The sequence below is a fragment of the Chiloscyllium plagiosum genome, unplaced genomic scaffold (genome assembly GCF_037043375.1).
Source record: "Chiloscyllium plagiosum isolate Xiang-an unplaced genomic scaffold, Cpla_swu_hap1 HiC_scaffold_18, whole genome shotgun sequence".
Taxonomy (NCBI): Eukaryota; Metazoa; Chordata; class Chondrichthyes; order Orectolobiformes; family Hemiscylliidae; genus Chiloscyllium; species Chiloscyllium plagiosum.
In genome coordinates, this window is record NW_028270156.1 from 58,925,099 (window position 1) to 58,949,155 (window position 24,057).

Sequence of the window (24,057 nt, forward strand, 5' to 3'; positions counted from 1 at the left end):
CCAAAGATGTTCAAGTCAGATGAATTGGCCATGCATAATTGCCCATCGTGTCTAGGGTAGTTTAGACATAGGAAATGCTGGAGCATTGGTAGTGGACAGTTCTGGGTGGGATGCTCTTTGGAGGGTCAGTGTGGACTTGATGAGCTGAATAGTCTGCTTCCATACTGTAGGAATTCTATGATCTGGAATAGTGCACATTAAAATACTCTTCAGTATGTATCTTTAACATTGTTGTACAATCCTAAGAGTAAAATATAAAAACCTTAGATTAACATTTCAGTCAAAGCATTCAGTGACATATATAACTACGTTATTCTCACACACCAGTCTAGCATCAATTCAGCCCCAGTGTCAATAGCAGCAGAATTTTTAAAATTGAATTTTATAGGTTTCTGCTTAATTTCAGTCATGCTTTAAATGGTTAAAATGAAATGGCAATTCCTTAAGATCAATGAGTTAGGAGTGAATATAGTATATTTGTTCCTTCAGAAAGCATTCAGTAAGCTTGCACTAGAGTTTTTTTAAATACAAAATCAGGATTCTTGGGTTTGGAGCAATTTAATGGCATAAACTGAGGATTTGATAATAGACAGAAAGTAGAGAGTTGGAATAAACAGGAATTTTTCAGGATGATAGGGATTACTAACTGAATGATGCAAGGATCCATGTCTGGTCTTCAGCCATTCACAGTTTGTATCAGTGCCGTTGCTTAGGGAATTAAACACATATCTGGTAAATGGGCGATGCTGGGGCACTGGTGGCACAGTCTTAGTGTCTGGATGAAGAGTTTTGGGTTCAAGTTCCACCTGCTCTGGACATGTGTAATACCATCTCTGAAAAGGTTAATTAGAAAATATCTAGATGAGGTGAATGAGTGGCTCTTGTGGTGCAGTGATAATGTCTCTACCTCTGAGCCAGAAGGTCTAGTTCAAGTCCCACTGTTCAGAGGTGTGTAATAACGTTTCAGAACAGGATGTTTAGAAAAAAGCATTTGCACCTTTACTTTATAGTGCACTCAGTGACAACAATCCCCCAATATTAGGAGCTTTATTGCTGCATTGGTGATGTCCCTTTGTCTGGACCAGGATGCTTGGATTCAAGTCCTACCTGCTACAGAAGTGTGTCTGAAGAAGTTGATTAAAAATTTCTAGATAGGTGAATGAGTGAAAAAAGCTGATGACATAAAGTTCGGTGAGAAAGTGAATTCTGAGGAACAGACTGACAATGAAAATCGGAGTCAAGAATGTGGCGCTAGAAAAGCACAGCACGTCAGGCAGCACCCGAGGAGCAGGCAAATTGACGTTTTGGGCAAAGGCCCTTCATCAGGAACGGCTTTTGATGAAGGGCTTTTGCCTGAAACGTCGATTCTGTTGCTCCTCGGATGTTGCCTGACCTGCTGTGCTTTTCCAGCACCACACTCTCAACTCTAATCTCCAGCATCTGCAGTCCTCACTTTTGCATGAAAATGGAGTGAGGCAAGCCAAGTGATTAGCTAAAGACTTGAATAAATAAGGTTCAAGTTCTTTGAGGTTTAAAAAAAAAAATCTCACTGAAACTTAAACAATTCTTAGAGTCCTCAGTACTGAAGATGCTCAGAGGTTATTACCCTGTCCAGAACTAGGGGTCATAAACTCAGAATAAGATGTTTCCAATTATGACTGAGATGAGAAAGAGGTTTTTCACTCAAACTTATGAATATTTTGGAGGTTTCAGAGAGTGGTGAATGCTCAGTCACTGTGTTGTTTAAGATCAATAGGTCATTGGACACTAAGCAAACTAAGGGGCATGGGCATCAGGTCTGAGAGTGGAATTATGCAGAAATTTAGCCACAATCTTAATGAATGGTAGAGCAGGCTCAATGAGCCATGAGACTTCTGCTCCTCTTTCTTAGGTTATTAGTGTAAAAATTGGAACATGAGTGAAGTGGTCATAAAGCTGATTTGTGAAGTGTTGAAGCAGCTTTGCTTTTCCAAGATAGTTTAACAGGCAAATGTGCATTTCCACAAAATATGGGGTGGCCAACGACAGGTGTCTTCAAGTCCGATAAGAAACTGTCATGTAATTCAGTGATTGAGAAGGTTTTGCTTTTTTAAACACATCACATAATACAACAGCGGCCAGAAAGCTTCATAATGCTTGCTGCATTGGCTAATTTCATCCAGGACAACAATTAGCATGTCACAACTGGCCTCAGCAACCCTAGGGGGAGATTAGATTATATTAGATTCCCTACAGTATGTAAACAGGCCCTTCGGCCCAACAAGTCCACACCAACTCTCTGAAGAGTAACCGAGCCAGGCCCATTCCCCTACCAATATTTAGCCCTGACTATTGCACCTAACACTGGGCAATTTAGCATGGCCAATTCACCTGACCTGCACACCTTTGGATTATGGGTGGAAACCCACACAGACACAGGGAGAATGTGCAAACTCCACACAGTCACCTGAGGATGGAATCGAACCTGGGTCCCTGGCGCTGTGAGGCAGCAATGCGAACCACCGTGCCACCCCAATAGGAAAGATCCAAGTCTTGATCATGACCGAATGATTTGCACTGGAGGTGTACCTGGATGGATGAGGACAGATGAGATCAGTCAGTGCATCCTGGGATTAAGTGGTAAGTGCACATAAAATCAAACAGGTTGTTAAGACATGGCAGCTGGCCAGCATTTGCACTCCCTCAGTTTTTTTTTATAGTGAAAAGAGGACCTTTTGTTGACTACCCAATATTTTGTGGAGAATGATATATACCTAATAAACTAACTTGGCAAAAACATAAGCATGAGCGAGGTGAAAAAGGTCATTGTGGCATTCAGGTTACCACGGCAACAATACTGGTTAATGGTCAGTGATAGTGGCTGTCAAGGAAATCAATATTGAATCAAATCCATACCCCTCCAACCTTAGAACCTTGTACATATTGTGAAGAGAAAATATATATATGTTGCAGAGTGATATGAAAACTACAGTTGTATTTCAGGGGATTCAGATACTGAATATAAATTTCTAAATCTTCACTGCAGTGCTTTCAGATGTCTTCCAGAAATTTCTCAGAATCCTGGCTTGTGTCTCTTATACTTTATAATTCAGTATATAGTATTCACCATAATGCTATGTTAGATCAGAGAGGCCTTTTCTTCTTAAAAAATAAAATTTTAAAGAATCTCAAAAGGCATATTTAGAGTCCATCCATTCATCCATCAAAACATTTCACCGAATTCATATTTTGTCTGTCATATCATACTTAGAGCTGCAACTGTGATAAAATGTCGCAAGTTACAGCTGTCAGCTGTGACTCAAATGTAGCATTTATGCATTTGGCTCAGAGATTTGTGGGTTTAAGAGCCATTTATGCATGAGATGTAGGCTAATGTCTGAATGACACGTAAAGCCAAGATTTCAGCCTTTTTTAGGAAAGTGTAAAAGATTCAATGAATCTATTCAAAAAAGAGTAGAGCAATTTCCATGCTGTTTCAACCAATATATGTCCTTCATATCAATGTCACTACAAAGAATATTATCCAGTTTTCATCTTGTCGTTGTTTCTGGTACCTTGCAGGGTGCTTCAAAGTATTTGTTCTACCCACACAAACCCAACCATGTACAATATCCTGAGGAAGAAATACTTACCTATTTATAGTATACTACTGAAACTTTACTAATGCTTGTCGTTTCCTTGACATCTAGTGTATTTTTTTTCCTATTATAATTTTTAAAATTTACAAATAAAATGTTGCCAGTAAAGGAATAAAAACAAACTCAGGAACAGAAGCTGCAGAGGTACAATTCCAACAGATCTTCTTTAACATGCAAAGGCAGGGTTCCAGCCTGTGTAGTAATTAACCATTGAATAAAATCACTCCTTGTTTACTTAACTGCAATCTATTTTGTTGTCTAAGAGATATGCTGACCCATGCTAGTAGATGAATAGTACAGTATATTTCCCTTTCATAGGATATGCATGTCATTTACAAGTCCAATCCTGACTGCACCTGCATGAATTGGTGCCTTGCTAGGCTACCTAAAAGTCTGGCATGTTGCCGTGAGTTAGAAGTGACATATAGGCAAGACTTGGTTGAGGTAGCAAATTTCCTTTCTTAAAAGATATAAGTGAGCCAGATAGGCTTTTACAAGTGCTATCACTTCACCCTGATGAGAAAATTAATTGTGCATGACTGCAAATACTTCTAAAATAACACACAGCAGTCCCCAGGTTGGAAATGGGTTCCATTGCGGAATCCGTTTGCAAGTCAATTTGTATGCAAGTCAGAAAACACAACGCAGGGCAATACAAAACAGATGTTTGTGAGTGCAGGAAATGTTCTCATGAAGGGTCTATAAAATTAACACCCCAGTATGGGATTGTGTTCATAAGTATGAGTGTTTGTTAATTCATAAATCAAAGACCACCTCTAGTATTTGATCATAAGCAGCATCATAGGAGACTCGCTGATTTAAAACATAAATTGGATTGTGTGAGGTAATCTGCAATTATATAAAGTGACAAACCATCAGAACAATTTTTTAAAATGCTATCAGTGTGACAAAGGGAAAGAGTTTGCATATTTCCATAATTATATTTCTTCACAAGTCTTTGAGTATTCTGTTAACTTTTGACTCTGTCAATGCTAAGGAGTTATGGAGTATTCTGTGAAGTATTCCTGCCACTCTCCCTTCAGAAAAGTACAGATCATCAATAAGTTTGAGGATAATGATGTTTTTCAGACAAATTTACAAAGAAAAAAATTCAGCAACTAGGGAAAAAGACTATGAGCACATGATACAGATGTTCAGTAGAATAAAAACTGTCAAAATCAGGAGAGAACATCTTATCCATGACTCGAAGACATCAGTACAAAAGTCAGAAACTTAAAACAAGGTTAGATGTTGAAAAATGGTCTTTTATTCTGTATATGTGGAAATAACTCTGAGAAACTGTAGTTGGAACAGGTCAATTTGGTATACATTTAAAAGGCAACTAGAGTGATGTATGCAGTGATGAATGCAGATTGGTTGCAAAGATATCAATATTACTTAATTTCAGAGACTTATAAACGCCAGAAGATCAATGAGTAATAGGAAGTGTGTTATGAAATAGAATAATCTTATGTTGGATTTGGATTGGTTGGACTCAATATTGCTCAGGGATTTCTTATTTAAATTCTGGATTTTCGGTTGTAATTACAGAGTATTGTTTGGTTTAATTACATATAATATCCCCTCCATCCCCCACCCTGTTCTTTTACACAGACCTTTGAAGCTAAAATATACCACATTGAAACAAGGCCATCCAAGAAACCAAAAGATAAAGAGATATTGGAATTCTTCATCCGTTGTGAAACAAACGTTTCAGATATCAGCACCTTGGTCAGTTCCCTGAAAAGAGTTGCAGATGATGTAAAAACAACAAAAGAAGAGAAATGTAAGAATAATGACTTTTCTCCCTCTCTGACTATTGTATGTTTTCTCTTCAGCAGTGCAACTAACAGATTTCAGTATTCTGTGAATATAATTGTTACCCAGTCATGCTCCATAATATTTTAAGATTTTTACTCAATTTTCCCAGATCCTCTCCAATGTTCTCCTTCGCTGAAGGAATTATTTCATGCATTTGCTCCAGAAGTGTGTCAGGCCATCTCTGAACTGGTTGATTAAGGAAGATATCTACTACAGGGTTGGATGCGTCAACTGAATATTAACCTTGAGCAGGAACCAGGCATCGTTCTGTTTAACTTTTCAACTCTGAAAGGAGCTGTGCAGCTTGACCGCTGTCCTAATGGAGATCAGGAAATTCAAGAAGAGACCAGCGATTGAACCTATTTCTTAGAAACTCCAGGATTCAATAGTAATGGCAAACTGCATTTATATAGAACAGTGAAAAAAGTAAGATGTTCCAATTCCCTCACACAGGTGAATTACTCAATAAAATTTCTTTCTGATCTACATAAGGAGATGTGACTTGGTTCCTGAAGTGTGCTGTGAGGAGTGTCCTAAAGGAGGACTTAGAGGTTTAGGAGAGGCATTTCCAGAGCTCAGGGCCCTAGTCAGCTAAAACCATGACTGCCAATGGGATAGCAATAGAATTGGGGAAGCTCAAGAGGCCAGAACTGAAGGGCCTCAGATACCTTGGAGGGTTGCATAGCTGGAGGGTATTACCAAGATAGACAGCAATTAATAGTCAAGGAGAAGACTCAACGTACTGATGATCTGGGAGCCAGTGTGGCTCATTGAAGACTGAGTTAAACAGGACTTGGTGTGAGATAAGACACAGGTGGCAGATTCAACTTTATTAAAGGTGGAAAATAGCATGCTGGTCTGAAGTGCACTGGAGAAGTTAAATTTAGATGCAACAAAGACACGACTGAAGGTTTCAATGACAGATGAGCTGAAACAACAGCAGAGATTGGTGCTTTACAGACAGTGATGAGGGTGGGTTTAATTTGATTCTTCATGGAATGTAGGCATTGCTGGCCAGGCCAACATTTTTTGTCTAATTATTGATACAATGCCCTGGAGAAGCCAGCGCTGAGTTGCCTTCTTGAGCTGCTGCTGTCCCTGAAGTGGGAGGACACCTACAGTGCTATTTGAAAAGGAGTTTCAAGACTTTGGCCCAGTGAGAATGAAGGAATGGTGATGTAGTTCTAAGTCAGGATGTTGTGTGGTTTAGAGGGAAACTTGATGGGGCTGTGTCCAAACACCTGGTCTTCCCAGATGGTAGTGGTTGGAAGTTTGGAACGTCCTGTCAAAGAAGCCTCGGTGACTTACTGCAGTACAACTTTAACACTGCCTTGACTGTGTATCTGTGGAAAAGAGTGAATTTTGAAAGTGGGTGGGATGGAGTACCATTCAAGCTGCTGATCTAACTGATGGAAATGTGGTCAGAAGCTTATTTCATTGTTAAAGAAAATGCCAGATTTTAACCAAATGAGGTGCTTTATTTTCCTAGTGCAAACCATTGGTATAAACTCTCATAATTGTTTAAAAACATCCATGGATCTACATCCAATTTGAATTACCACCTTCATCCAGATGAAGGGTGAAATGAGAAAATCTGGAAGGAAATTGGAAAGTTTAAGCAAAAAGTCTCAGGCATTAGAATTGCTACGCCTTTTGAATATGATGCATAAATTATATATTAGATCATCATTGAGTGAGATGCAGGCAACAAGTGAATGTTAAACAACTGTGGGCATGCTCGGAAACTGGGACAATTTTTTTTTTCAACAGTAATGCAATGCTTAATACAACTCTCAAGAATGTCAGTGTGTTTCACATACAATGAATTATAATTAATGTTCTGATCAATGAACAGCACCCATCAAGTAGCAACTAGATGAATGTTATGCAGGTGAGTTGAGGAGATCCTCATTCTTCCTTGAATTACCACGGTTCTTTATGTTCATCTGAAACAAACAGATCAACACTGACAGTGCAACACTCCCTCAGCACTCGCACTGAAATATTGGCCTTACTTATGTGTCCAAATCCTGAACTCTGACTTTATCACATAACCTTCTCTCTATACATCAGAGATGAGAATGTTATCAACCTAGATAAGCTGATACACTGCGAGATATTTGTTATGCACTATCATGTAATAACTTAGCTTTTAAGTAGCATAGATCCAGTGTGTACATGATTTCTTTCAATTATATTATTTAAAATACATTATCTACATTATAATGTATAATATACAGACAGCAGTCAATATACATATTCCAATAGATGCTTCAAACTCTCACTGCCTGATATAATGTAATGGAAAACTAAGAGGCTGAAAAACATTAGGCAGTAATTCTTCCCAGCTATCTTCATGCCCTAGAGCAGAATTTATGTTTACAATTGGACCAGGACAAAGATCAAATCTTATTAAATGACTGTTGTTCCTCTGATGTTGCTGATAATTAAATTCATTCAATGACTCATTGAGTTAGAATCAGCCACAACCCTGATTGGACGTACAGGTTTGCCGCAGGTACATACTGGTGATATGTGACATTATCCTACTCTTGTTTAGTTCCTCTGTTTATCAGGCTGATCATTTAAAAATACTGCAGAATTATTCTCTCCATTGCTAGCTCTGCATGAAGTGGTTACCTTCCAATAATATATGCATCACAGGTGCTTTTTGATGCTTTGAAACATTCCAATTAGTTAATCTGTGCTTCCATTTTATCTCCTTTCTTTCACTTCTAGTTCATTGGTTTCCAAAAAAGCTATCAGATTTGGATAGATGTCATCAATTAGTTACAAAATATGAGCCGGAATTGGATCTGGATCATCCGGTAAGCTTTCAAATTTATGTGAAGGAATCTTTGCTGGGGAGATGTCACTAATCAAAAACTTTCAATTCCAAAGGAGTAGAGTTTGAGAAAACAGTTTAGGAGGAAGCTCATATGGAACAGGTTCATGAGCAAAGACTGGTCAGGGCAAATGGTCCATTTCTGGGCTGTAGAACTTTTGTAAAACTCTTGCCATTTCTGCCATTATTAAAACAACAATTCTGGTCACCCTATAGGAAGGATATTATTACAATGGAGAGGGTTCAGAAGAGTTTTACCGGGATGTTGTTGGAAATGGAGGGTTGGAGTTATTTTTAAAAATGTCTGGAGAGGCTGGGACTTTTCTCGCTTGAGCATAGGAGGTTGAGGGGTGACCTTGTAGAGGTTTGTAAAATCATGAGGGGCATGGATAAATGGCACTTGAAACTTCTCGGGTGGGGGATTTCGAGAGTGGGGGCTTATTTTAAAAGTGAAAGGAGAATGATTTAAACAAGAATTGGGGGCTTTTTTTTACACGGAGTGGTTCATATGTGGATTGAAATTCCGGAGCAAGTGGTGGATGTGGGTACAGTTACTATTTTTGGATAAATACATGAACAAGAAATGTTTGGAGGGATCAGGGCCAAGCACAGGCAGGTGGGGCTAGTTTAGTTTGGGATTATGATCGGCATGGACTGATTGTATCAAAGGGTCTATTTCTGTGCTGCATGACTCTATGACTGACCAAACAATTACAATATACTATAAAAAGAGATAAGTGTGTCTTACTCGATACCGTTCACTTTGTGTTCATGCTGTGTGCTTTGGCATTGCTGCTTCCAGATAGGATTATATAATCTGTGCAACATTTTTCTCAGCAAAAGACAGTTCATTTCTGCTCAACTGTGAATAACAAGTGCTGTCTGTTGCTCACTATCTTCAATCTTAGAATCTCTGGAGCAAGTACTTTGGAAGTGCTTCACATCAAAAGGAAGATTTAACACGTGTGACAAAAAAGTAGCCGAACTATAAGGTGGTGCTGTCCCTGGTAGAAACTTGTAAATGTATATACCACATTCGAGATCTTATTTGGAAAAGACAGTTCTAGAGCAAAAGTTCTGTTTTGTTGCTGTTCTTGTAGTTCTGGACATGTAGCCTGCCATTAGAATTGATGGCCAAGAATTAGTCAGTGACTCCTACCGCCCTACATTCCTCTGTGTCGATACGTCTTCAAGCACCGGACCAGATGATGAATTGAATTGAATTGAATTTATTGTCACGTTTACCAAGGCACAGTGAAATACTTTGGCTTGTGAGCAATACAGGTCACAGAGTTAAGTAACATTGATAAGTAAATAATGGGTAAACAATGGGGAAAAAAAACACAGGTTCAGGCGAATGTTAAGAGTTTGAGAGTCCATTCAGTATTCTGACAATAGTAAGGTAGAAACTGTTATGAAACCGGCAGGTGCGTATGTTCAGGCTTCTGTACCTTCTCCCCAGTGGTAGAGGTTGTAGAGAAGTATCGCCAGGGTGGGATGGATCTTTGAGTGCTGGCGGCCTTTCCTTGACATCGGACCTGGTAGATAGATTGTATAGCTGGGAGGTTGGCCTTTGTGATCGTCCGGGCTGAGTCCACCACTCTCTGTAACCATCTCCGATATTCAAAGCAAGCATGCAGGTACAGCAGGCAGTGAAGAAAGATAATAGCATGCTGGCCTTCATAACAAGTGGAATTGAGTATAGAAGCAAAGAGGTTCTTCTGCAGCTGTACAGGGCCCTGGTAAGACCGCACCTGGAATATTGTGTGCAGTTTTGGTCTCCAAATTTGAAGAAAGACATTCTGGCTATTGAGGGAGTGCAGCGTAGGTTCATGAGGTCAATTCCCGGAATGGCGGGACTATCTTACGTTGAAAGATTAGAGCGACTGGGCTTATGTACCCTTGAGTTTAGAAGGCTGAGAGGGGATCTGATTGAGACGTGTAAGATTATTAAAGGATTGGATACTCTGGAGGCAGGAAACATGTTTCCGCTGATGGGTGAGCCCAGAACCAGAGGACACAGTTTAAAAATAAAGGGTAGGCCATTTAGAACAGAGTTGAGGAGGAACTTCTTCACCCAGAGAGTGGTGGGTGTATGGAATGCTCTGCCCCAGAAGGCTGTGGAGGCCAAGCCTCTGGATACTTTCAAGAAAGTGTTGGATAGAGCTCTTAAGGATAGTGGAAACAAGGGTTATGGGGATAAGGCAGGAACAGGATACTGATTGAGGAGGATCAGCCATGATCATAATGAATGGTGGTGCTGGCTAGAAGGGCAGAATGGCCCACTCCTGCACCTATTTCTATTGTACAGCTGCCATACCAAGTAGCGAATCCAGACAGAATACTCTCGACGGTGCACCTATAAAAGTTGGCAAGGGTATTCGGTGTCATGCCTAAATTCCTCAGCTGCCTGAGGACAAGGAGATATTGTTGGGCCTTTGTAACCAGTGCATCCACATGAAGAGTCCAAGAAAGCTTGTTGTGGATGACCACTCCCAGGAACTTGACACTCTCTACTCATTCCACCTCTTTGCTGTTAATGTGGAGGGGGGCATGATACATTCTGCCGAAAGTCAATAATGAGTTCCTTGGTTTCGCTGGCATTGAGAGCTAGGTTGTTCTCAGACACTATTTTTGCTAGGTTTTCCACCTCCCATGTGTAGTCTGTTTTGTCCCCATCTGAGACTCAACCGACTATGGTGGTGTCATCAGCGAAATGAAATTCGAGTTATTGTAGGTGTAACACTTTGGTGAGGCAGTAGGAGGAGGCATAGTAGTGGGCAGCGGAGGAGTCTGGATAGTCACATGGATGTGAACAGCAAACAACTATTAGGAAGTATAGCACCGGAGTGACGTTTATAGACACGTCTTGCATTGTTGATGATCAGTGCAGATGGATATAAATTATGCTGCAAATTACTGTCATTACACTCACGACAGATGTACTCTGAGCTATCTGGAAAGAAAAAGAATGTAGAGGACAACTTGCATTTATATAGCATCCCTCATGTGCTCACAAAGTCCCAAACCTCTTCACACTCAACGAATACTGCCATGATGGGGCCACTGTTGTAAAGTAAGAAATGTGACAGCCTATTAAAGCAAAATAAGCTCTGTCAAACTGCAAGGTGATAATACCCTGTTTTCATGTTGGTTGAGGGATATTTGCTTCCAGGGTGGTCTCCTATGGGCAAGTGGTTCAGGGTGGCCCGGTGGCACAGTGGTTACCACTGCTGCCTCATAGCACCATGGTCCCAGGTTCAATTCTAGCCTCGGGCAGCTGTCTGTGTGGATTTTGCACATTCTTCTTGTGTCTGTGTGGGTTTCCTCCCACAATCCAAAGATGTGCAGGTCAGGTGAATTGGCCATGTTAGGTGCATTAGTCAGAGGGGAAAATGGATCTGGGTGGGTTACTCTTCGGAGGGTCAGTGTAGACTGGTTGGGCTGAAGGGCCTGTTTCCACATTGTAAGAAATCTAAATCCCCTGCTCTTTATCAAAGTAGTGGTAAGGGATTATTTACATCCATCTGATAGGACAGAGAGCTATGGCTTAATGTCTCCTTTGAAACGCAGAATCTTGAATTGTGAAGTACATATTTAGTCCTGCACTAAGAGCATCGGCCTCAATGTGTGCAAAAGAAGCAAAGGCAATGTGAAAAACAAGTAGTTAGGGTATGAAATATATTGCTTGAAAATATGATTTGAATGCATTTGATTTCATTCAATTTGATTTATCATTGTCACATGTACCAAGAAACAGTGAGAAGTATTGAATTGCATGCTAACCAAATAAATCATACTTTATATAAGTACATCAGAGTAATAGAACAGAATGCTGAATATAGTGTTGCAGCTACAGAGAAGGTGCAGAGAAAGATCAACTTTAATATATGAGATGTCTACTCATAAGTCTGATAAGCTGTTCTTAAATCTGTTGATTCGTATTTTCAAACTCTTGTGTCTTCAGCCTGATGAAAGAGAGTATAACCGAGGTGGAAGGGATCTTTGATTATGTTGGCTGCTTTCCTGAGGCAGCCAGAAGAGTAGATGGCGTCAATGTATGGAAGGCTGGTTTTCGTTGGGGAGGTAGTATCGATTTGGATCCATTACAATTCTGTGATTTCTTGTTCAAAACAACACAGTGCCACTTGAGCCCATAAACCTTGGACTCTGTAGTGGAAGTTCAAAAGGAGAGACTGAGACTGTTCACAGTCATGACCATTTTCACAGTTGTATTGGTGTCTGCAGAAAAGATACCAGCAGATGTCAGTGTTGCCCTGGAAAAGTGCACCCTACAAAATGTGAAGAATGTCTTTGGACATTACCAGAATCTGTGCCCACAGCTGCAAGGCTAAGTCTGGCTATATGCATTCTATTTCTCATGCAGCCTCATATCCATGAACTGTACTCCTCAAAAGTGAAGAATTATGAGTACACAATTCAGTATTAGGAATTGCAATTTCAGCAGCAAAGTATGAACGTTGGAAAGCTGATGTAATAGAAAATGCTGAAAATATTCAGCAGGTCAGGCAATACCTGTAGAGAAACTGAATGGATGCCTCACATTAATAGCCTCTGATTAGAATTCATGCAGCAGGATACAGCAAAATAGCTTTGAATGTTTACTTCCTGCCTGCTCGATATTGCTCATTTAATGTGGATACGCTGAATGCATATAAGTACATTTTGTGTTAGAACAGTTTAAGACTATCTAAAGGGTAAGCCCTTAAGTCAACCAGTTGCAGTTGCAGCTGGAAAAATCATTTTCCAGTCAATGCTCTACCCCTCATACATATATTCCTTTTTGCTGGATTGTTTGTCTTCTGCCCTCCTTTATCACTGAATACTGGATTGTATCCCAGAAATATCCTCAGCAAAAATGTCAAAAAACTGTACTAATATATGATGATAACGACATATTATAAAAAAAATTATAAACTTTGAAGGTGTGTCGTATTTGTCACCCTATATTCTTCAGTCATTTCATTACTTTGTCAACAGAGGGCGGCATAGGACATACTGAGAGATCAGGCAAATTACCAGGTGTTAGCCAGAGCAATAATGCCTTGAACAGCTATTGCTCTGATTTTAATTATTTGTTCATGGGATGTGGATATCACTAAAGTTCTCATCCCTTGTTGCCTTTGGGAAGGAGATGATGAACTGTCTCGTTAAATTACCGTAGTCCTTATGATGCATCTCCATCCACAGTGCTTTTAGGAAAGAATTTCCAGGATTTTGACCCAGTGACAGTGGGCAATATTGTTCCACGTAAGGAGGCTGAGTGGCTTGCAGAGGAACTGGTAGGGTGGAGGTGTACTGACTCTGCATCACCTGCTTATCGTACGATGGATGAAAACATTGACAACTCAGTTGGCTGTAACACACGAAACAATAACAGTGATAACGTACACATTGATGCTTAGTTTAGGCTCCAGCAGGGGCACTCAGTCTCTGACCTCACTACAACCTTGGTCCAAATGTTCTGCTGTCCTGTGCTAATTGTTAGGAATTGGTGGGTTTGGAAGGCTTTATTGAAAGAGCCAGGCTGATTTGCTGCATTGCATTTTGAAGACTGTACACACTGCTGTCACTAGGCATTGGGTGGTGAAGAGAGTGAAATGCTGACGTTGATATATGGGGCACCAATGAGATAGGCTATTTAGGCCTGGATGGTGTCAAGCTTTTAGAATGTTGTTACATCTGGGCTCATCCAAGCAAGAGGAAAATATTCTATAACATTCTTGACTTGTGCATTGTAGATAATGTTACCGGTGAGTCAGGAGTTACTCACTCCAGAATTCCTAACCTCAATCTGCTGTTGTAGTGTCTTTTCTTTACACAGCTGGTCCAGTTCAATTTAGCATCAATGATGACCCCAGGATGTCAACAACAGGATTTCAACAAGGAACATGCCATTGAACATCAAGGGGAGATGGCTAACTTCTGTCTTTTTGAAGATGGTCATTGGCTGACATTTGTGTGGTATGACTACTATTTGTCACTTAGCAGATCAGAAGGAGTAGTGAATGATACTCAATGTTGTGCAGTCATCGGCGAACATCCCCACTTCTGACCTTATGATGGAGATGTCGTCATTGTTGAAGCAGGGGAAAATGGTGGGGCAAAGGACCCTAACCTGAGGAACTCCTGCAGAACTCCACTGGAGTTGGTTGGGCCGAGGACTCTACCCTGAGGAACTCCTGCAGAGCTCTGCTGAAGCAGCAGTGATAGATTTCCAGCAATCTAGAACCATTTCTTTTTTGTACTAAGTATGATAGCAACCAAAAGAGACTTTTCCCCTGATTCTCATTGACTCCAGGTTTGCTAGGGCTCCTTGATATCGCACTCAGTCAAATGAAGGCTTGATGCCAAGGGAAGCTGGCCTTCTAATTTTCTCCTCATGGTCCATGGACTTCTGAATTCTGCAGGCTCGGGGTCTTGGAGCATCTAGGCAACTGTGAGTGAACACTGGGTAAAGGTCATCCCTCTCACCTCGCCTGCAGTTCAGCTCTTTTGTCCACATTTGGACCAAATGAGGTCGGGGCTGAGAGCGCCTGATGGAACCCAAACTGAGCATCAATGTGTACATTATTACTGTTGTTGATTAGTCTGTTACAGCCAACTGAGTTGTCAACGTCTTCATCCATCGTACGATAAGCAAGTGATGCAGAGTCGGTCAGAAGACCTTATGGAACATTGAGATGATGCAAATTAGACTGTACAATTGTTAATCAATAATCAAAATGGCAAACATTTTCCAATAAGATAAAGCCCCTTTGCCATTTGATGGCTCCTTCACTAGCTCTATGCGAGTGCTGAAATTAACATCATAACATACTATAATAAGGTGATTGATTTGAATTAATCCGACCTTCCTCCATTACTCCCATACCCAATGTTCACGTTTATTCAAGCTATTTGCCATTCAAAGCCAAAAACCAGACTCTTTAAACTGAGTGGAATAATGCAGAGGCCTAAAGGCTTATGATAAGGGATCACAATACTTTAGGAACCCCTCAATAAAATGAAAACTGAAAGATTGCATACAATTTCAGTATTAGCTCCATATAAGTATAGTATATTGCAATATGATTTTTCGTACAGTCATAGAGATGCACAGCACGGAAACAGACCCTGTTGTCCAACTCTCCTTGTTGGCCACTTATCCTAAATTAATCTAGTCCCATTTGTTATCCCACCAAACCTTTCCCTTTCATGTACCCATCCAGATGCCTTTTAAATGTTGTCATTGTATCCATCTCCTCCACTTCTCCTGGCAGGTCATTCCATACATGCACCACCCTCTGCATGAAAGTGTTGTCATTTTGAAATCTCTGCCCTCCAGTTTTGGACTCCTCAATGCTGGGAATAAGACCTTGGCTATTCACCCTCTCCATGTACCTCATGATTTTATAAACCTCCCAGCCTCAAATGCTCTGGGTAAAATCACACCAAACTACCCTGCCTCTCCTAATAACTCAAGCCCTCCTTTCCCAGCAACATCCTGGTAAATCTCTTCTGTACCTTCTCCAGCTTAAAATATCCTGCCTATAGCAGGGTGACCAAAACTGGGCACAATACTCCAGAAGAGGCCTCACCAACATCCTGTACAATTTTAACATATTAGGCTGGTGGGTGGCACGGTGGCACAGTGGTTAGCACTGCTGCCTCACAGCGCCAGAGACCCAGGTTTAATTCCCAACTCAGGCAACTGTCTGTGTGGAGTTTGCAGATTCTCCCTATGTCTGTGTGGGTTTCCTCCAGGTGCTCCAGTTTCCTCCCACAGTCCAAAAATGTGCAGGTTAGGTGAATTGGCCATGCTAAATTGCCCGTAGTGTTAGGTGAAGGGGTAAATGTAGGGGAATGGGTCTGGGTGGGTTGCTCTTCTGAGAGTCGTGTGGACTTGTTGGGCCGAAGGGCCTGTTTCCACACTGTAAGTAATCTAATAACGTCCCAACTCCTATACTCAAAGATCTGAGCAATAACCGCAAGCATGCTAAATGGTTTCTTAATCACTCTGTCTACCTATGATGCAAACATCAAACAATTATGTAACTGAACCCTGAGGTCTCTCTGGTCTTCAACACTGCCGAAGGCCTACTTTTAATTGTATGTCTTTATTTGTTTTACCAAAATGCAATATCTCGCATTTGCCAAAACTAAAATTAGTGAAAAAAACAATGCTTTGTACTTTTGGCTGATAAATCAACATTTGAAGCCGAATTGTCTGAATCCATTGGGTTTCTGCTGGCCTCATGGAAGATGAAGTGTAAATGGAAGTTGCCAGTAGGGAACCTTTGGAATCTCCATTGTAGCAGAGTCCAAAGGGGTAGCCTGGGACATTGAAGGTTCCGCTACATCCTTAACCCTTCAAAAGTTTTCACTTAAATCAGAGATTCAGAGGATTCCAATGAACTTAAGCAAGGTAGTTACTCAGAAAGGGTTAGACTATGCCATACATTGTCCAGTTCCTGAGTAACTATTAAACTGGTCCCATACTTGACTCTCAAAGCTCCTCTGCTAGAGCCCTTACCATTTCTAGAGCCTCATCTGAATCTTCTGAGAGGTGACACCCCCTTTCCCTGCTCCACACCTGACTGCACCGCTATCACTCCCCACACCCCCTCCGAGGTTATGTCCACCTTCCACACCCCCTGTTGGATTCCAACTCTCCCATCCACCCAAGCTACCTAATGACTGCATCACTTATCTGGGCACCTGGCCCCTTTGCCATCTTGCACCTGGTGCCCTACCTCCCTGGCACCCTGCCCTCTTCCCAATTGGCATCCTATGTGATTGGTACTACCACTTCCTACCCAAATGCACATTACCCCTGTACCCTGATCTCCCGGCATCCTACTAACTTGGCATCTAATTCACAGGCTCTACGAAGAACTGTCAGAATGGAGAGCTCGACAGTTCTAAAGGAGACTCCTTTTGTGAAGAAAAGGGAGTGAAGTGACAACCTGCAAGAGATTGCCAGTGCTCAGGAAATCTAGCCCAATATTTCCAAGCAATGCACACTGCAAGAATCCATTCACCCTTTCAGCTCTGTTACATTGGTCACAGAAGATATGACAAGAGGACTGGGATTGACCATTTCCTCTAATATCCAACTCCGGTCAGGTGGAAAAATTCTACTTTGCATCTGTTTCTAGCCTTTGTTTCTGCCACCTGTATCTGATATCAAGCAACCCTTGTCTTATTATGATCCCAGACTAGTCTCCAAATTTTAAATTATGATCTGTGTAGGAACCAGTGAACCTTTTTACGAAGCTGACCATGTGTGAGATCCCAGGTACTCAGTAAGAGAATAAAGCAACACGATTTTAACGATTTGAACCAACAACAAAGTGTTTTATCATACAAATTTAGAAGAGCGATACAATCCACAATACATATGCTCAACTTATCTCTAACAGCCAGAACTAACCTCAGGTATATATGGATGACAGACTAACTATGGTTGAACATCCATAATGCGGTCAAGGCAGATGCCATGGATTTTTCCATAAACCCGCAATGTTGGTGCAACTGTGTTGCATCAAACCTGATTAAACTTTATAAGTCATTCCAAGATTTTGGAGCTCTTACAAAAACAAACTGCTTCTACAATGGCTCAAATTCTGGTAGTTCATTCCCCTGGGTTCTGGAAATTGCACTCAGGCACCTGCTCACAGGCACAACTTCAGCTTTTCACAGATAGCTAGCTTCGCCAAGCTGACACCGCCTCTGTATTACTTCAAGCTTAGGTCTACCTTAGCTACACAAGGCAAATACCGTGTGGGCTTTCTTCATCCCTGCTGTCAGCGACACTGAACTGTTAATGGCATATGGCCTTTTCCAAGTGCCTACAGCTCCCAGAGCTTTTCCTGAGCTCGAACCCCAACATTTAGCGGCACATCCTGCCTCTCTGGACTTCACTGCCCTAACAGATTTAAGCTTGATGTGGAGGTGTTGGACTGGGTTGGAAAATGTGAGAAATCAGATGACACCAGGTGAACGAAGGGCAATGCTCCAAAAGCTTGTGATTGCAAATAAACCTGTTGAACTATAACCTGGTGTCATCTGACTTCCGAACTTTAAGCTTGCTGCTCCTACACTTTTTGAAGATAGTACCTCTCCTTTCTGCTCCTATGTACTGGATTGACTAAAGGAACCCAAGGTTAGCAACTTTGTCCTCTGCCTCCACCAATTCCCTGGAATTGACTGTTCATTAATCCTTGATCTGATCTGTATGACTGATTGAAGGAATGTAACAATTCCCACCCATATTGCGAGACAGTATTGAATGGGGCTACTTCTTCGAAACCATTAAATGGAACATTTCCTTGAAACTGTCTCTTCCTTGAATTTACAATATTCACAGACTGTTGGCTTGGGCATTACAAAATGGAAACAAAAGAGGATTTCATTACACCGTGGGTATTTGATGAAAGCAGAGTATAATGTCTAATATTTTAAGCCTTTTTTAAACAACTACATGGTTCAATGCTATATATATATCACTCAGTTTAAATGGTGGTTTATTTAAAATAAACCATCTTTTGACATTGAGTCGCTACTTAACCCAGTCACCTTTTTAGGATGGAGGACTATGTGGTTCACCATCATTCAGTAGTTTATTTTGTTTTGGTCACTGCCTGGTCCCTGTTGTGTATCCTGAAAGCAAGAGCCTGCCAAAAAGATCAGCGTAACTTTTTATGGTTTGTTTTAGCTGAATTACAAAACAGGGTCTAAAATCCTATAAACTGTCAACTTCAACCCTGCAGAACTCAGGAAGTTTATGGGCCTCTACCCAGACTCAACATTCTACTGAGGTACATCGTGTTCTTTACATCTGTTTCTGTGCACTCAGTTTATGCTAGTTGTAGCCAATGTCTCTCTCTCTCTCCACATATATTGTAAGTGCGTGCATTTGTTTGTGGTTTGGACTGGGCTGATTTTATAGTCACATCTGGGTTGCCCAGAAAGTCCTAAAATGTAAATCAGACCCTGTAGTGGCTGATTTTTAAAGGGGTCTGAGCCTGGAGCACATCCCAGCAAATTGCAAATTTTCAAGATTGTGGAACTGCAGTCAGTGTATTTATATAGAATTTCAGGCAGCATTTGATGTGCTGTAAGGGACTAATAGGTAGTAGAGTGGAAGGTAGAATTAAGAAGGAATATGGTTGTATGGATGACCGGTAAAAGAAGTGGACTGATGAGATGAACGATGAACCACAGACTTCATCTGTGTGGGGTCCCTTTGATTTGCACAAATGACCTTCAGAACTGAGGGAACAACATTGAAACTTGCTGACGACTCTAGTTTGGGAGCACACATGTTCAGGGCTAAAGGACAAATGAGAAAGATTGCCTGGTACAATTCAATATAGAAAACCATGGTCATACATTTTAAAATAGCTAAAGAAACCAGACCTTAGATAATAACATATGAAGAGATCGAGGGGAAAGAATATTTGGTGTGTAAGTACAGCAGTCACGAAAGATGACAGCATAGATAGGTAAAACAGCAAAAGGAAAGGACGGTTGAATTGTTTGGTTGTGTCCTGGATCCTTAGAAAGCAAAAAACAGAAATGTTTGACTTTTGAAAGATCATAGTTAACTTGTATTTCTGTTTATGTGCAATTTGACCATCCCATTGTAGGGTGGATGTAAAAGCAATGAAAGGGTGGTAAGGTGAGGACTAACAGTAATGAAGCAAGGAATGGAAAGCTCAGTTATTCTGCTACAAAGTTTGCAAGATTAGGAGGTAGCTTCACAAAAATCTTGAAGATTATGAAGGCTTCTGAAAAAGTGAATAGCAATGATTAGATTCCCAACAAGTCCACACTGACCCTCCAGAGAGTAACCCATCCAGACCCATTTCCATCTGACTAGTGTACCTAACACTATGGGCAATTTAGCATGGCCAATTCACCTGACCTTCACACCTTTGGATTGTGGGAGGAAACCAGAGAAACCCACGTAGACGCAGGAAGAATGTGCAAACTCCACACAGACAGTCGCCTGAGGCTGGAATCAAACCTGGGACTATGGTGTTGTGAGGCAGCAGTGCCAACCACTGAGCCACCATGCCACAAATGATTTGAAATCTGCCTTTAAGTTCATGAGAAAACTAATGAAAGGGTTAAAGAAACCAATATTTCTACAGGCAATGGTTAGAGTTTGTCATTCTTTATCTTGCAAACCGCTGCTAATTTTCATTTTCTGAAATAAATAACTCAGGGGAAAAAAGCAATATTGATGTTTATGGGGAGTCAGCAGTAAGATGGGATTGGTGTTTGCAACTTGTGGAGAAAAACACTGTCGATCAAGTTGCCAACTTTCAAGTAGTAACGTTTTATCATTCTGCTTAATAATTTTCTTCTCAGGTGAGGTGAACTATTTATACAATCTAGTTGTTTTATCTACAGGTACAAGTGTACTGTGGATAATTAAGAGATTATCACAAATGCTCAGCATATTCTCCCAAGATTCCCGTGAAGGTACAAGTCTATTTAAAATGAATGAGTAGCACCTGCATTGGAATGTTGTATGCGTTAAAAGCATAACAACGTGTATATAATTTGTCTGCCAATTGCTGGTATTTGTTTTGAGACTTTAATCTCTTCATTTTTTGTGTTATTTGAAAAGAATTCTGCCATTGTTTGCTCAAATGTAACCTTACTGTATTTCAGTAAGACAAAAAGGTGACATCAACTCCAATTATTAAATGGCCTCTCCCAGGATATAGCCTCAATACACAAGAAAGTTAGAGCTCCAGCGCAAAAGCCACATTCTTCAAAGTTACTGTTTTGCCATGTCAGTGTCTGTCTTGGGTTAGACTTAGGGTTAGACTGATGTCATCCTATACACCTTGCAAGAACAAGAAGTGTGGTCCACTTATTTAGCTTTTACATTCCGGTTCAATCATATCAGACAATGATAACGGAGTTATTCACAAATCAATAAAATTAACCTTCGTCAATTAAATCAGCAGGTTGCTCTGATGTTATATTCCGGATGTGGGAGAAAATGCAGCTAAACTTTGGCACCTTACTGGATTGTGCAATGTAACTTTTCCATTTTGTCATCTTATCATTTTGATTTTTGTGTTGCTTTACTGCAGGGCTACTCTGATACTCAGTACAGGGACCGGCGGAGGCAGATTGCAGAAATTGCGATAAATTATCGATAGTAAGTACATGGTGACTTCAAAGGGATTTAGTGGAGTGTAGGGATTCCCCCACCCCCTGATGAAAGGCCTTGCCTGAACCCTGAGCAAAGCGGGAAGGTGATATCACCATTGCCAAGCTAGAAACCTCAGTAAAAGAGAAAGGGATGTGATGCATTATGATGGACAGGCCAGACAGAAAGGGCTACCTGGGGGAATGTTACTGCCTTCCAGCAGCTTGGTGAGAGGGGTCAATTAATGAGTTTACTGCTCTATTACTCACCTCCAGCCTGCCAACATAATAAGATTCCCAGGGCATTTTAGCACTGTCCCCATTGCACCTCCAGCATACCCATGATTATTGAACTGTAAAATCCAGCCCCGAGTCCTACTGCCCATATTATGAGAATTCATACAGTCTGTTTTATTGACTCACTTTGCTTACTCCAAGGATGTCAACCCATGAGTACTAACTGATGCTTGTCTCCACAGTGGCGACCCAATTCCCAGAGTAGAATACACCCCTGAGGAAATTGCAACGTGGTCAGTCAACTTCTTCATTTTTTTTGTATGTTAAAGTTCCTTGGAAAAACATTCTTCCTGTTAACAAAAAGAAATTGGTCTTAACACAAAATGGAACAATCTTAAGAAACATCGTAGTCAATAATAAAAATCATTTGGCCTAATGAAGTTCATCCCTCAAATATTTCACCTCTATATTTAACCTGGTTCCCCTGTACTCCCCTTCTTACTGATTGTTCCATATTAATATGATTAACTGATCTAGAGGAGGAATTTCACTTCCTTTGAACTTGATATTGTCTATGTATGAGACTTGGAAGGAATTGCTTGTTCGTAATTCTTAAATTATCCATGTTGTTTAAGCTGTACTTTCAAAAATTATGATTTGTCCATCAAGCTGAGGGATATTAGCCTGGAGGCATCACATGACTTCCCACTTCAGATAACCAGTTTTAAATATAGCAAAGTCAACTGGTGTTTAACTAACTGCAAAGTAAAGACTCCTCAACTACAACTGAAAGGGTGATCTTTCAATCTCAAGACATTATACATTGAAGGTTTCCATTAGGTTTTCCTTGAGTCATCCTTGCTTGAAGTTCCCAATTTTGTGTTAATTAGGGGCCATTCTGGTTTTAAGAGAGTACAGCATCTTTGCACAAGTCATCAGATTATGATAATTCACTTCTTGAGTATACCAGTTGGTTTATCTGGGACTCGTGGTGTCAGCCTTGTCATTGAGTTAGAAGAACATGCTTTCAAATTCCAGTCCAGGGACTTCAACATGTAATCCTGGCAGGCACGCTATTGGAGTACAGGGGGATAGCTGCACTGTCTTTCAGATGAAGTGTTAAATTGATGATCTATGTGCTCTCACAAGGGGACTTAAAATATAACACTTGAAGAAAATTTGGGAGTTGTCCTGGTGATGTGACCAATATTTATGCCTCAATTGATATCTCTCAAATATATCTATTCATTTTTTTTTTCATCTTGCTGTGTTGGCTTCTCTGTAGAACAGCGTGATCAACGTGTGCTCTAACACTTTTCAACCAGAGATGAAAAACTGCAGCAAGGCAACACTGCTGATGAGTCACTGGTCAGATATATCTCCTGATCAAGAAGGGCCAAGTTTGGGTTAGCCGATCTCAGCCAATGTAGTGTTGCATATACAGAACTGCCCTCCATTCAGATGTAGGCAAAAAGACTTTAGCTTCTTCCGCATGAAAGCTCCTACCAAGAATGCTACTATTTAGTGTACGCTGACCTCCAAAAGCTCAATGGTGTTGGAGACCCACACTTGTCAGCTGCTGCATGTCAGTCTTGAACATTGAGTTTTTTTAAAAATGAAAAACGATTATGTACAGCTCACAGGTGAGTGAGGCACTCTGGTGTCACATACCTTCCATCTCCATTAGGCCACATGTTATGTATATATTATTCATAGGATCTAGGTATCACTGGCTGAGCCAGCATTATTGCCCAGAGGGTAGTTAAGCTTCAACCACATTTCTGTGAGCCTGGAATCACATGTAGGCCATACGAGGTAAGGATATCAGTTTCCTTCCCCAGAAGATATTAGTGAACCGAATGAGCTTTTCCCCAACAGATGCTTAATTCCAGATTCTTTCGTTGAATTCAAATTCCACCATCTGCCATAACAGTATTTGTACCTGGATTCCCAAAAATATTACCTAGTGCTTCTGGATCAATGGTACGGTGATAATCCCACTCGGCCATCATCTCCCCTATATGTAACCTTATTTTTATTGCATCAGTTATCCAGCCAGGAGGATGAGAGTAAATCTGTTGGGCAGGCAGCATAATGAAAAGGCATTGGAACACCGTATGCTTGCTGAGTTAACTGTGTGCATTATTCATCCTTTTGGCATGTTGCTACCCAGGAGAGAAGTGTTTGTGAACCTAAAGACTTTGTATCCAACACATGCATGTGCCGAACACCTGGATGCCTTCAGAGTGCTGGAGAAACAGTGTAATTACAACAAAGACAACATCCCTCAACTTGAAGATGTCTCCTGCTTTTTGAAAGGTTTGCCTTAAGTTTTAATAT

The 24,057-nt window shown here is 40.8% G+C and overlaps 1 protein-coding gene across 1 annotated transcript in view; it reads left to right on the forward strand.

Moving 5' to 3' along the window:
* The window catches only part of th (tyrosine hydroxylase), a 64,207-nt gene that overhangs the window by 18,014 nt on the left and 22,136 nt on the right, over nucleotides 1–24,057 (forward strand). Inside the window, 5 exon segments of the mRNA XM_043706153.2 lie at nucleotides 5,253–5,424; nucleotides 8,199–8,287; nucleotides 21,423–21,490; nucleotides 21,960–22,010; nucleotides 23,891–24,036. Coding sequence (XP_043562088.2) covers nucleotides 5,253–5,424; nucleotides 8,199–8,287; nucleotides 21,423–21,490; nucleotides 21,960–22,010; nucleotides 23,891–24,036 — 526 coding nt within the window.